The sequence below is a fragment of the Archocentrus centrarchus genome, unplaced genomic scaffold (genome assembly GCF_007364275.1).
Source record: "Archocentrus centrarchus isolate MPI-CPG fArcCen1 unplaced genomic scaffold, fArcCen1 scaffold_43_ctg1, whole genome shotgun sequence".
Classification (NCBI taxonomy): domain Eukaryota; kingdom Metazoa; phylum Chordata; class Actinopteri; order Cichliformes; family Cichlidae; genus Archocentrus; species Archocentrus centrarchus.
In genome coordinates this window covers 1,908,737-1,923,037 of record NW_022060269.1, presented here as the reverse complement: position 1 = coordinate 1,923,037, position 14,301 = coordinate 1,908,737, and the positions used below count along the sequence as shown (strand labels likewise).

The 14,301-nt window shown below is 37.4% G+C and overlaps 1 protein-coding gene across 1 annotated transcript in view; it reads right to left on the bottom strand.

The window, feature by feature from the left end:
- LOC115777086 (RNA binding protein fox-1 homolog 1-like) overlaps positions 1–14,301 on the bottom strand; it is a 246,800-nt gene that overhangs the window by 103,253 nt on the left and 129,246 nt on the right. Inside the window, 3 exon segments of the mRNA XM_030724906.1 lie at positions 428–520; positions 6,775–6,828; positions 7,185–7,328. Coding sequence (XP_030580766.1) covers positions 428–520; positions 6,775–6,828; positions 7,185–7,328 — 291 coding nt within the window.

The window sequence follows — 14,301 nt, the reverse complement described above, 5'->3', positions numbered from 1 at the left end:
GAATGTATTATCTGAATCAATAGCAATTCATTTAAAGCTTTTTTAAGAAACAAACATGAGTATAATTTGTTTTATAAATTCTGACTTTTAAACTTTTGATAGTCAATTTCCTCGATAGTAAGAAAAACTGTAAAAATGAAGCAACATAATAAAACAGTCAAAGTCTCTCAATACAATAATGTTAAACTAGTTGTATGTTACCATTTATTTGTGCGGATAAAGGGAAATGATGAGGCTTGGATGACCCACCAGCTTGGTGTATTTAGAAATATGTCAAGGTGAGAAGTGGTGACAGACTGCTGAACGCTCAGACACAAACACTCCCACATAAATAAACCCACACATATATAGGAACACAAAGACAAAAAAAAGGGGGACAGTGAGAAGGAAGAACTTCAGAAAAAAAGAATTATTTGAGAAAATGCACCTCTATTTTACGGCCTTCTACCACGGTGCCGTGTAATTTCTCTCTTGCCCTGTCTGCTTCCATGCTATGCTCGAATGTTACAAACCCAAAACCCTGTGTGCAAGATGGAAAGAAACAAGAAAAATATGCGTTATTTGGCAAATGTAACATTATACAGAACAGCTTCCATCATTAGGAGTATAGTAGATGACACAATATTCTGCTTCTACAAACCCAATTCCAAAAATGTTGGAACACTGTAAAATGTAAAAAAAACAAAAAACAGAATGTAATGATTTATAAATCTCATGAACCCATATTTTATTTACAATAGAACTATAAAAGCAGTCTAAAAGCATGTCAAATGTTTAAAATGAGAAAATGTACCATTTTTTTTAAAATAAAAGGACAGGCTCATTTTGAATTTGATGGCTGTAACATGTCTCAAAAAGTTGGGACAGGACCATGTTTACCATTGTTTAACATCCATTCTTCTTTTAACAGTCTATAAACATCAGGGAACTGAGGAGACCAGTTGTTGGACTTTTTGGAGAGGAGCATTGTCTAATTCTTGTCTGATATACGATGCTAACTACTGAATAGTCCTGGGTCGTCTTTGTCATATTTTTTTGTTTGTTTGTTTTATGATGTGCCAAATGTTTCCAGTTAGTGAAAGGTCTGGGCTGCACACAGGCCAGTTCAGCACATGGATTCTTGAATTACAAAGCCACATTGTTGTAATAGGTGTAGTATTCAGTTCAGGTTTATTAATATAGCTTCAAATCAAAACAACACTTGCCTCAAGGTGCTTTATATTGTAACCTACAATAATACAGTTTAGCATTGTCTTGCTGAAATATGCAAGACCTCTGAAAAAGATGTTATCTGGATGGGAGCATATCTTGCTCTAAGTCCTGACTATACCTTTCAGCACTAATGGAGCCTTTCAAGATGTGCAAGCTGCCAATTCCATAGATTCAGGCTTTAGAAGTGAACACTGATAACAAGACAGATAGTCTCTCCACTTTAGTCCAGAGATTGCAGTGTCCATGTTTTCCAAAAATAATTTCAAATTCATCAAAGTGTTCATTAGATCCCATTCCTACTAGACTGCTCAAAGAGGTCCTTCCATTTATTCATGCTTCAATCTTAAATATGATCAATCTGTTTTTATTAGTTGGCTATGTACTACAGGCCTTCAAGGTGGCAGTAATTAAACCATTACTTAAAAAGCTATCACTTGACCCAGCTGTCTTAGCTAATAATAGGCCAATCTCCAACCTTCTTTTTCTCTTAAAAATTCTTGAAAGAGTAGTTGTAAAACAGCTAACTGATCATCTGCAGAAGAACGGTTTATTTGAATAGTTTCAGTCAGGTTTCAGAATTCATCACAGTACAGAAACAGCATTAGTGAAGGTTACAAATGATCTTCTTAGAGCCTCTGACAGTGGACTCATCTCTGTGCTTGTCCTGTTGGACCTCAGTGCAGCTTTTGATACTGTTGACCATAACATTTTATTACAGAGATTAGAGCATACTGTGGGTATTAAAGTTACTGCACTGCAGTGGTTTGAATCATATTTATCTAATAGACACCAATTTGTTAATGTAAATGGGGAGTCTTCTTCACACACTATGGTTAATTATGGAGTTCCACAGGGTTCTGTGCTAGGAACAATTTTATTTACATTATACATCCTTCCCTTAGGCAGTATTATTAGAAAGCATTGCATACATTTTCATTGTTATGGAGATGATACTCAGCTTTATCTATCAATGAAGTCAGATGACACACAACACTTAGTAAAGAGCAGGAATGTCTTAAAGACATAAAGGCCTGGATGGCCTCTAATTTCCTGCAGATAAAACTGAAGTTCTTGTGCTCTGCCCCACAAATTTTAGAAACGTGATGTCTAATCAGATACTTACTCTGAATGGCATGACCTTGGCCTCCAGTAACACTGTGAGAAATCTTGGAGTCATTTTTGACCAGGATATGTCCTTCAATGCACACATTAACCAAATATGTAGGACCGCTTTTTTGCGTTTGCGCAATATTTCTAAAATTAGAAACAGCCTTTCTCAGAGTGATGCTGAAAAGCTAATTCATGTATTTATTACTTCTAGGCTGGACTATTGTAATTCATTATTATCAGGCTGTCCTAAAAGCTCCCTGAAAAGCCTTCACCTGATCCAAAATGCTGCAGCTAGAGTACTGACAGGGACTAGAAAGAGAGAGCAGATTTCTCCTATATTGGCTTCTCTTCTTGGCTCCCTGTTAAATCTAGAATAGAATTTAAAATCCTTCTCCTCACAAACAAGGTCTTGAATAATCAGGCCCCATTTTATTTTAAAGACCTCATAGTAAAATATGACCCCAACAGAGCACTTCACTCTCAGACTGCTGGCTTACTTGGGGTTCCTAGGATACTTAAGAGTAGAATGCGAGGCAGAGCCTTCAGCTGTCGGGCTCCTCTTCTGTGGAACCATTTTATTTAAGATTAGGCTTAAAACTTTTATGATAGAGCTTATAGTTAGGGCTGGATCAGGTATCTACAAATTTTGTATAAATCTCAAAATAATGATTCTCGGTGGAAACTTGTGAAGACTTTGAATATCTTATCATCTCCAGAACATAATATCAAAAGATTCTGAGACTCTAGAGAAATCTGTGTACAAGGATCAAGGCTGAAAAATAATATTGGATGCCTGTGAGTTATAAGCCCTAAGATGGCACTGCATTAAAACAGGTATGATTCTGTCATTGAAATCACTGTATGGACTGACAAACACTTCCAGAAATCAATATCTGTGAACACAGTCCTCATGCAACTCACAAATGCAGGTTAAAGCTCTACCATGCAATGAAGAAGTCATATTTGAAGACGATCCAGAAATGCTGCTGTCTTATCTGGACCAAAACTAATTTAAAATGGACTGAGGCAAAATGTGAAACTCTGATCAGACACATCAAAATTTGATTTGTTATGCTGCAATAGGTCTAGGCTGCTGGGGGGTTCCCATGATGCACTGAGTGTTTCTTTTCATTCACCTCTTTTTACTCTGTTTATACTCCACTCTGCATTTAATCACTAGTTATATTTTGTCCTGTCTCTCCCCTTAGCCCCAACTGGTCACAGCAGATGACTGCCCCTCCCTGAGTCTGGTACTGCCTTAGGTTTCTTCCTGTTAAAAGGGAGTTTTTCCTTTCCAGTGTCACCAAATGCTTGCTTATAGGAGGTTGTTTTGACTGTTGGGTTTTGTTTGTAAATATTGTAGAGTCTTTACCTTACAATATAAAGTGCCTTGAGGGGACTGTTGTGATTTGGCGCTATATAAATAAAATTGAATTGAATTAAATTGAAATTGTGATTTGTCTGATCAGTATAACAATGATATACAACTATTTACATTAAAATGCAGGAAAGGCCTCAGGCATTTTTTTAGTACAGTTATTTGCAGAGCAATCAGGTCTCACAATAAGATGCCACACAAATTATTTTTGCCACCCCAAAAAATAGTTCCTGTCCTCCACAAGACTGAGGGGTCCATCACAGGCAAAACTTGCCATTAATATTGTCTCTTTTACCACCTTTTCACCTGTCCCTCAGCTACCAAATGCAAGATGTTACCGCATAATTTTCCAATAGGTTGATGTGGCGCAACCAATGGGAAAGGGGATGTCGAGAATTCTTTTGTTTTGTTTTGGTTGTTTTATTAGCAAACACTTCCTGCTAGCGAATCTCCGTTTTTGCCGTTTCTTCCTGCACAAAACTCACATTGAACTTGAGGACTATATACAGGAAAAAGCATGACATAAATTATTAGCCATAACTCTGGTGTTCCTTGGCCTATCAACACAATTTAAAAACTGGTACATAGTTTGAAGTCCGCATCTTCAATTCATGTTGAAATGGAGAATCAGCACAGCAGCATCCATATGCTACGTCATCTCAGATTGGTGATGTCATTTTGATGCACCGGCGTCCTTCAACCCCAGAGGGTTTTAATAGGAAAGGACTGTCGCAAAATCGTGTGTGCACATTGTGAATGAAACTGACTGTACCCAGTGGTAGATTGCAAATGGCTGTGAAATAATCCTATGGTGCAACAATCTAGCAAGAGTAAAAAAAAAATCTGAATCTGGTATTGGCGACGCGGCAGAGTGTGCACGGTGCGTGCCCACTTGCTTATTGTAGTAATAGAAGAGTTACAATAGCAAACCAGTAAAATTCTCAGTCTGGTGCAAGACTTTCTCAGCATGGTGCAATGCAGGGTGATCAGCCACTGGCTAACCCTGTACATACACACACACATATATGCATGTGCATATCAGAGTTATAATAGTTTTGGATTTTACATTATAGTTTACAATGTGTAGTTACATTTCTCGAGAGGTGCACGTTATGTTTTTTTTTTTTCACCCCTGCTGGCTTTCGAGTGGAAGTTAAACACAGATATAATTCTCTCAGATAATCTCTAATGGCTGATGTTTGATTTATTTCAGTGCTTCATTTGTTCCTGGTTTGCTGAGATTAAAGTTAAGCTTCATAAAGGGATAGTTTTATCTAACTTTAATATTTTACTAGAGAGCTGTCAGTGTATTTGAAAATGAATCATTCGCTAATCTTTATTCCTTGATTTTGAAATGTGTTATACTTGTTTTAACAGCTTTAAAAAAAAAATTAAAAAAGGAGCAAAAGTTCGGACTTTAACGAATTCTTTTCCACAGCTGTGCTTCGCACTGCTCCATTTGCTAGGCGACAGGAGCTACGGTGAGGTAGGGCAGCTGAAGCAGATATGAAAGCTAGACCGTCCAGTTTCACAGCCGCTCACTTCCAGCCTTCACGGTCTTTGTGTGCTTTGAAGACCCAGCCTACGTAGACCAGGTCCTTCAAAGTATGCAGCCCCTGAATTTAGACACACACACACACATACACAGAGTGAGGTGCCTTATGGTGCTCCCAGCTAAAACTATAAAAGTGACTTTGTTTCAGTCCAGAAGGATTTTAAATAAACTGACAAACAGAAAAACAAAGGGTATTTTATCTATCAATTCAGTTCATTTTAGACACTTTACTGTATTGTATTGTTACTTACAATACATGTTCAGTTAGTTATATTTTTTCATTTTAATTACCATTTTTATTTATTTCAGATAAAAATGTTTTTTTCAATTTCACTGTTCGTTATTTTGTTCATTTTCATTAATGATAATAACTTTGGTTTTATATATATATATATATAAAGGTAAGGCTGTTCAGTGGCATTGCTCTGGCTATAAACACTGTGAACAAGCTGCTTAATACATTATCTGCTGGAAAAGTTCTTGTTGGGATATCAGTCCTCTTTGTAGCTGCTCAGCTAACTTTAACTGTCATCTCCCTCGTTCTTCTCTTGATGCTCTCCGTGTTTGTTGCATAATGACGCTTGAGATTAAACTCCTTCAGAACTGCAAGTTTCTTCTTACAGATAAGACAGATCGATTTCCACCAAACTCAAAAATAAATTGGAAAAAAAATATCTTGAATTTGTCTGTGTTCATCATCCACTTTTCTTTCACACATTGAAAGCAACATTTTGTCCTTCTTCTTATTCTGCTAATACGCTTTTTTCTTTTTCTTCTCCTGATTATTCTTCACGTTATCCGCCCTGATCTCATAAAAAAAGAGGTGTTAGATTCAACTAATTGTGCACACAAGGCACACAACAAAATGATCGTTCCAGATCACTCATCCAGAGACAAGCATCTGCGGTTGTGCAGCCAGAGACCGGCACTACCGTTAGGCAATGTGGTTTAAATGTCTTGCCCAAGGACACAACGCAGTGCAGAGACAGAACCGGCAACACCTCTGGCTGCAAGGCGAGCGCCTAACCACTAGGCCACTGGCTAACTTTGCAATTATTTTGCATTTAAAAAAATAAACGTTTTTTTTAATACAATTTTTTTTTTTTTTTATCATTTCACTTAAATTACAAAGGCAATGGTTGTCTTAACTGAGGGGAAACCTAAAAAAAAACGAAAAAAAAAAAAACTTAAAGGTCCAAATTCCATTATATGTTTGACATCAGTTCACAGGGAATTTGAGACCACTGCACTAATGTAATACTGGTATGACTGGCTATGACTGCCATTTACATTCTCACATGTAATATTGTTGTGGAATGTCTACAAAGTACAACACCCATATAAAAGAAGCTTATGTTAGCATACATACGTGTGTATTTTTGTTACCACAAAAAGCAAGGTTGATTATTTACTCGTTGTAACAATGTTTTTTGGAAATAGCATGTGTGTTTGTGTATGTTTGTGTTGAAGCAGAGAAAATTTTATTCACATTTAGATTTAAAGAAAAAAATGCATGTACCTTAGAACCACGCTCGTTGAAGATGATTTCCACATCTAAGATTTTGCCAAATTGCTGTGAAGAAATATAAGATAAATGCTGAGTCATATATATATATATATATATATATATATATATATATATATATATATATATGCATAAAATTAACAAAAAAAAAAAAAAAAAGCTCTTTTCTCTAAACTCAGTTTACTGTATTACCTCTAAACATCCACCACATTATAGAATTTTTAGCTCTAATGCTAGACAGGTAAATGTTTTGAGGTAAGGCGGTAACTCTAAACCAAATTACTGGGTTGTTTACTTAGACTTTTCTTGCTCAATAAAGGATAATAGTTTAAAAAATTGTTAAAACTATACCTTGGACATCTCAAATTCAGTTTGACAAATATATGAGATTGTGTTATACTTACCCCAAACATTTGCCTGAGGTCTGGGTCTCTGAACCTGAAGGGGATGTTGGAGACATGAAGTCTCTTGGGTTGGGCCTTGCTGTCTGTGCTTTCAGGTGGAGTCTGTATGGATGGCTGACTGTGTGTTTGGGACACATCATCTGTCTGTTGAAAAATATAGATAACACTGATGAAACACTATTGATGACAGTACTGACCAACAATGAGTTTAAAAATATAAAAAATATAAATATATATAAGTATAAAATATAAAATATACTCAAATATATAATATACTCATTTTCCTTTTTACAGTGAACAGAGCAGTGGTTCAGATGTTCCAGTGTTTCAGGCTTTTACTCACATTTCTACACAGAGCTCAGTAGACTGAAAATACACCTATATATATATTTTTTAGCAGTGTGCACACAGAGTGACTTTCATGTTTCTTTCCTTCTTTTACTTCCCTTGATAGGTTTTATTACATAACATACTGATATATATTATATGCCTGTCAAAATGCAATAATATTCTAATAACAGTAATGACATCTTCATTAACACATGTACAGTTTGTGATCTGATGGTGAATAATGTTTTCTTCTACACATTGTACATGTCAGCTGTTATACACAGATGACCTATCTTTAAAGCAACCATTTCAAAGACAATAAGATCACAAGATGATTACACACTTTTGTAGTAATTTTGGTTGTGCTGTAGCCTCCAACCACTCTTCTAGAGGCCACTGTGATTGTAGCCTTATGGAGATTGACATGCAGTACTGGTGATCATTTTGTGGCTGCATTTTAGCAGATATCTCAGATGTTTTAAACCTATCATCCAGTGTGAAGCACTGACAGCAAAGTCATCAAGTTTCTTCCACAGTAACTAACATTTTGTAATAGGACTCATAAAGATACAAGATGTGAAAATGAACTTTTTTTTCTGAAGGGTGTCAGGGTTCTTCTTTAGGGATAGAGTAAGAAACTCAGTCATTCAGCAGGGGTTTAAAGCCTCTACTCCACATTATTCAGATTAATTCAATGAACAGGTAAAATATAATAATTCCTCTTGTAATATATTTTGTCCTACATTATGTAAAATTTGTTTAGACTGATTTTTTTTTATCATTCTACTTTCAATTTTTATTCCTATACTTTTGATTTTTATTGTTATTGAATATTAGTTATAACTGTATCTTAGTTGTGCTCTGTTGTACTTTTGCCATTGCTATACTGAATTTTTCCATTGTGGGATTCATAAAGGGATTCTTTTTTTTCTTATCTTCTTATTCTCTTTCTTGAAAGTGGCTATTTGAGGTGGTTCTTGTATACGATTAAGAAACCTTCTGGACACATCCTAGGTGAGGTGATCAGTTGAATGCTGCTATAACAGACTGGTCACAATGCTTTTATGTGTTTTGTTATCGCTTCCTTACAGCGTAATGTTACAGATGTTTTCTGATTGTTAATATTCAAAGTGTGCTCAGCGAAAAGACACATTTAAGTTCATGTTGTTAAGTCAGATTCTACATCAACAAAGTGAAAACTATTTTGTTTACTGATTATGTGTGAAGAATGAACTAACATAAATGCATTTCTGACATGTACATGTATAAATATCCTTGATGATGTGTGGAGCTAGCAAATTCAATTGCTGTTGCATAATATAATATTACTGTTACCTAGTATAAGAGAGGAAGACCGCCAGTGTTGTCATGACTGTGTCTTCACAATCATGTGTAATTGGTAGCTTGCCTATGCTACACCGTATTTATCAATTAGAATACTTTTATTTATTGTCAATTACTCTGCAAAAACCACATTTTTCTGTGTTAAAGTTTTACAAAAGAAATGACTAGTAAATTTAAACATGATGTGGTGGCACAGTGATTAGCACTATTGCCTCTACATACCACCACAATGCCCACGCTTGGTTAACTGGTAATTCTACATTGGCCATAAATGTGACTCAGCATGATGGGTTTCCTTTTTCTGTGTTAGCCCCACAAGCCATGATAGCTGGGATAGGCTCCAGCCCCCTGCAACCCTGAACTGGATAAGTGGCCAAAAATGTGATGGATAGATGTTTAAGCTGACTGGATTCTGGACTGGTATTTTTTAATTTTCATTCCAGTATGTGTGGTGTATTTGTTTTAAATGTGAATTTATTTTCCTTTAATAAAGGTATAGTTGACTGTGTGAAACTTTTTAGACAGGGACTTTTCAATTTTGTTACTTTACTGTAGCCAGAAACTGCAACTGGAAAATAAGAGACAAAACAGGAAATAATATATGACCATCTTTCTCTTTAAAGGAAGTCTTCAGTATTGAAATTGCCAATTCCCTTCTTGTGCTTTCTCCTATTGTTCATTGACGCTTCTTATCACATGACTAAAGTTCCAAATTCTGTCCACACATAAAGGTGTTGATGAGATAGAAAAAGTGTAACTTGAGTTGAGATTATTAGTCTCAAACAACTATTTTTGAGATTCAGAATTAACTACTGCTCAATGACTGCCTCTATATGTATTAGAAAGATATTGATGGTGCATGAATAAAATGGAAAAATTAAAGAGAAAATTTAATTTGGTCTGGAAGGAGTAAAACTACCCCAAAATACACACAAACTAGATGACTGTGCACACATATAGACACTACCCTCAGCAGTCTGTGTTTGTCCTTTAGCTCTCAGAGTGAGTGAGATCAATAGCTGTTAAACACAAGTGAGGACTCCACATTCTCCTGTAAGACTGTAAGGATGCTGTGATGTGATGTTACAAAAACTGTTGAAGCATCTCTTTAAAGGCTTATGAGCCAATCTACTTATAAGCAAATGTTGTCCCACATTGAGAGACAAGCCTTTCATTAGTATCATACTGCGGGGGACAGCGCATATATATATATATATATATATATATATATATGTGTGTGTGTGTGTGTGTGTGTGTGTGTGTGTGTGTGTGTGTGTGTGCGTGCGTGCAAGATACCCATAATGTTTGAATCCAGTTGAGGGGGCCCAGATAAATGGGGAAAGTTGCATCAGGAGGGGCAGTGGGCATAAAATCTTGGCCAAATCAAACATGAGGATCATAAACAATGAGGTTTCCATACCGGATAGGTCGGAGCCTGTGTTATCAACGACTGCCTCTGGTGCTGTTGACCAACAGGGTGCCAGTGGAAACTGTGCTACTGTTGGCCGAAGACAAAGGAAGAGGAGAGGGGGGAGGTGTGTTAGGAGGCAGTGAAAGAGTAGTTAAGGCAGGAAAGGACTCTAAATGTAGGTCTATAATTGATAAAAGGGAGAGAGCTGGCTGACATGATAGAGGGGTGGAAGGTACACATGGAAGGTAGATATATTGTGCATACAGTAGACCAGGTGGAAAGGAAGTAAGACTGGGAACGTTGGAAGTGGGCTCAAACTGTTTTACCATGGTGTAGATAAGAAGAGAAATTGAGTAGGAGAGTGTCAAACAGCATCATGAGTTCAAAGCTGGAAATTGAAGAAGTGATGTTGAATGTTGTCAGTGCATATTCCCCGCAGGTTGGAGGTCAGGTAGAAGAAAAAGAGTAATTCTGAAGTTGGATGAAGTGGTAGAGAGTGTCCCCAGGGATAAGAGATTGGTGATTGGCATAGACTTCAGTGGACATACAGGTGAAGGAACAGAGGTGACGAGGAGGTGTTGTTAGGTATGGTGCTAAGGAGAAAAATACAGAAGGACAGATGGATTTTGCAAAAAGGATGGAATGGCTGTGGTGAACATTTACTTTAAGCAGAGGGAGGAACATAGGGGAACATGTAAGAGTGGAGAAAGGTGCACACAGGTGGACTACATCTTATGTGGAATGTTACATACTGTAGAGATGCATAGCTGTACATATGTGCTGCCCTTTTTCCAAGTTCTCAGGAGAACTTGACTGCATATTGAGGCCATTGATTCAGGTGTGTTGGATCAGGGATCAGGCTGTATACAGTATTTATGCATTTCCTGAAATAAAACAAGGCTACTGTGAATGCTTTCTTCTGGAGCTGAAATGCTCCAAAAAACAAAACAAAACAAAACAAAAACAGCCCTGAATGAATTTCTTCTCCCAGGCTGGAAATTGGACCGCATTCCCAAACCAGCGCTTAATTTGCTGAGATAAACCTGAGGAAACGACAGAAAGTGAAGTGGTCGAAAAACGCACGGAAGAACATACAGGTGTACTGTAATGAAATAGAATAAAGACGACAGCAACAATTGTTGCAGAAGAGGACTGTCAGTGATTCAGTCTGTCATCACTAACACACTGGTCATCGTATGCAGTTATGATCCGGTGAAATATTTAGTTTCTGTTTGAGATGGAAAAGTAAATGTAATACTTGAACTCCGTAGATCCGTTGTTTTGTGTCCTGCATGCCAGACAAACGGATGTGCAGATACCAAGAAAAAATGAGCCTTCGTCAAATGGCTCATTTTTAATACACAATTATGCGAAGGCACACCTGGAAGCACTGTTTACTCAGGGCTGTCATGCAAATCGGATTTCACACTGACCGGGAGCAGCCGCCCTGGCGTGGCCCTGGTACAAAAGGTCAAGGGTGATAGAGAGCGCTGGGATTAAGCAGTAATACAATACGCCTGTTGATTGCTGGGTTGTGTTGTAATTGTAAGAGGAACTGTACATTAAAAACAATAGAAAGATGAGAGTAAAGTGGTCATTATAGTGGAGCAGTATTGTCTGGAGGGACGGGCTGGGCTTGAAGTTCAGCCCGGGACCTCGGACAGGCTGTGAGCGCTGCAACGCCAGCGAAATTGGGTAAAAAATAAATAAAATAATTCTGAACAGCAGCCGGTTTGGCCTGGGAATGACCAGCCGTTCGGGAAATCTCCCGATGGCCACCACGCCCCTGATTCTGCGTATGACAAAGAGCAGGATTCCTTTTTATCATCCACAGAGAGTGAAGGAGGTCACTATATGTAAACGGCAACATGTTCTGTATACAATACATGTTAAAGTCTTTGCTCTTACATTCCCGTGTTTCAGAGGTCTGTCTGATATACTGTAAAATATACTGCTCAAAAATATTAAGGGAACACTTAAGCAACACAACAGAACTACAAGGAAATCAAACTTCTGTGAAATCAAGCTGTCCACTTAAGCAACACTGAGTGACAATCAATTTCACATGCTGTTGTCACATTCCACTTTGTACAGAAAAACATAATTCAATGAGAATATTTGATGTGCTATTTGAGTGTTCCCTTTATTTTTTTTAGAGCATTGTATTGCCCGCACACTCTTAACCCAAATTAGTTGAGTTTACTAGAAAATTGCGTGGAAACCCATTGCCTCAAACCATTCTAGTTTTTACACAACGATGAAACTAAAAACGTTTAGTAGTCTTTACTAAAATTGATTAGGTCATATAAATTACTTCCTATTTATGTGAGCTAATCAAGTTTAGTAAATGCTACTAAACATATTTGATACATTGTACTAAGTTAACACAACTAAACATGTTGTATAAAATTACTATTTAAAGCTACATTTACATGTAAAGCAAATAAACAACACTATTTATATTTTGTTAAATGGACTAGTTCTTATATAGCGCTCTTCGACTCTGACTGAGCACTCATACAACACGTTTACATTTACCCATTCACACAAGCACATCCATGTGTAACTAAGCGAAGTTCTTTTATTGTCTAACATTCACACACATTCATACCCAAACGCTTGCACCGGAGAGCAACTTGCCCAAGGATACTTTGGCACGCAACCCGGTGCAGCCAGGAATTGAACCGCCAACCTTGCAATTGGTAGGTGACCTGCTCTACCTCCTGAGCTACAGCCACCAGGAGGTGTGTTGTTGTTAATATAAGTAATACCATTTCCTCTGATATAATGAATTACCCTTTTGATGTTCAACTTGTATCGAATGCAACACGTGGCTGGTCATTGATGTCTCTTATAACATGCATTGAACAGTCTAGAGCCATTGAACTTGCTGGGGTTCACTTCAAAAACATAATATCTTCAGTAATCTCTGCTTAACAAGTTCATTACACTCCATATTTTAGTGGAAAAGTACAGTTAAATAATTTTATTTCGTAATGGGACAACATTTTTACCAAACATGAAAGAATAAGTAATGATTACTAAAAAGTTTAATTACAATTAAGATCTGGGTTAGGAGTGCAATTTGTAACGTCTGGGTTGTGTTCGGTGGTGAAGAGGAGGCGGCTGGCGTACCTAGCCAAAAACGCACAACCACACTGGCACTGGGAATTTCAGTGTTGCCCTTTTAATAAACGTAATCTTCACAACCTTATGAAGCCCGGTTGAACGGCTGCTACATCAACACACATGAAAACGAGCAATGTTCATACAACCTATGACGGTACAAAAAATAAGAAAAGGAAAGGGTCCGCCTCAAGCCAAAATGTCCATGTGCAAAACACATCTCCTGCGCTATCTACTGAGGAGCGGTGGGTGCACACTGGTGACATCATCAACACAAAAAGACCAGACTGTCGTAAAGAGACATCACAATTACAACTGTTACAATTTGCTTCATCATGTCTTTTGGTTTCGCTGTGTTTCACACTACACAATCAATTTCAAAATGTTGGGTAGTGTAAATTGTGCTTGTTTTGACTTTGAGTGAAGATTATCATGACCAAAACGTACATTGTCACGATAACATTGTTTTTATTTTACATGAAAATGTTTGTACATGCAAACAGTATATCAATACACAGTCAAACGTTTTCCAAAGTGGCACCAATACATTCTGACACCCCTTATAATCAGTATGTTTCAGCAAAATATGTGTATGTCATTTATCAAACGGTTTTATTTTCCACTCTGCCCCCGTTCTTCTTAACTATAAGTCGCAGAACTTTGTGCAAGCCAGTAATAATTCGGTTACAGAAGTCCGGAGTAACCCGCATGGTCCAAAATAGTTGTATTGCTTCAATTAGTTCCTGTTTTGTGCCAGGCTTCGCTTCTTTACAGATGAAGTCTTTCATGGAGTGCCAAACAAGCTCGATGGGATTTAAATCGGGCAATTCAGCCGGAGTTTTCACTCAGTTGATTCCCTCCGATGCCGTGCATACTGAAGCGGCAGTGTGCTTTGGGTCATTATCC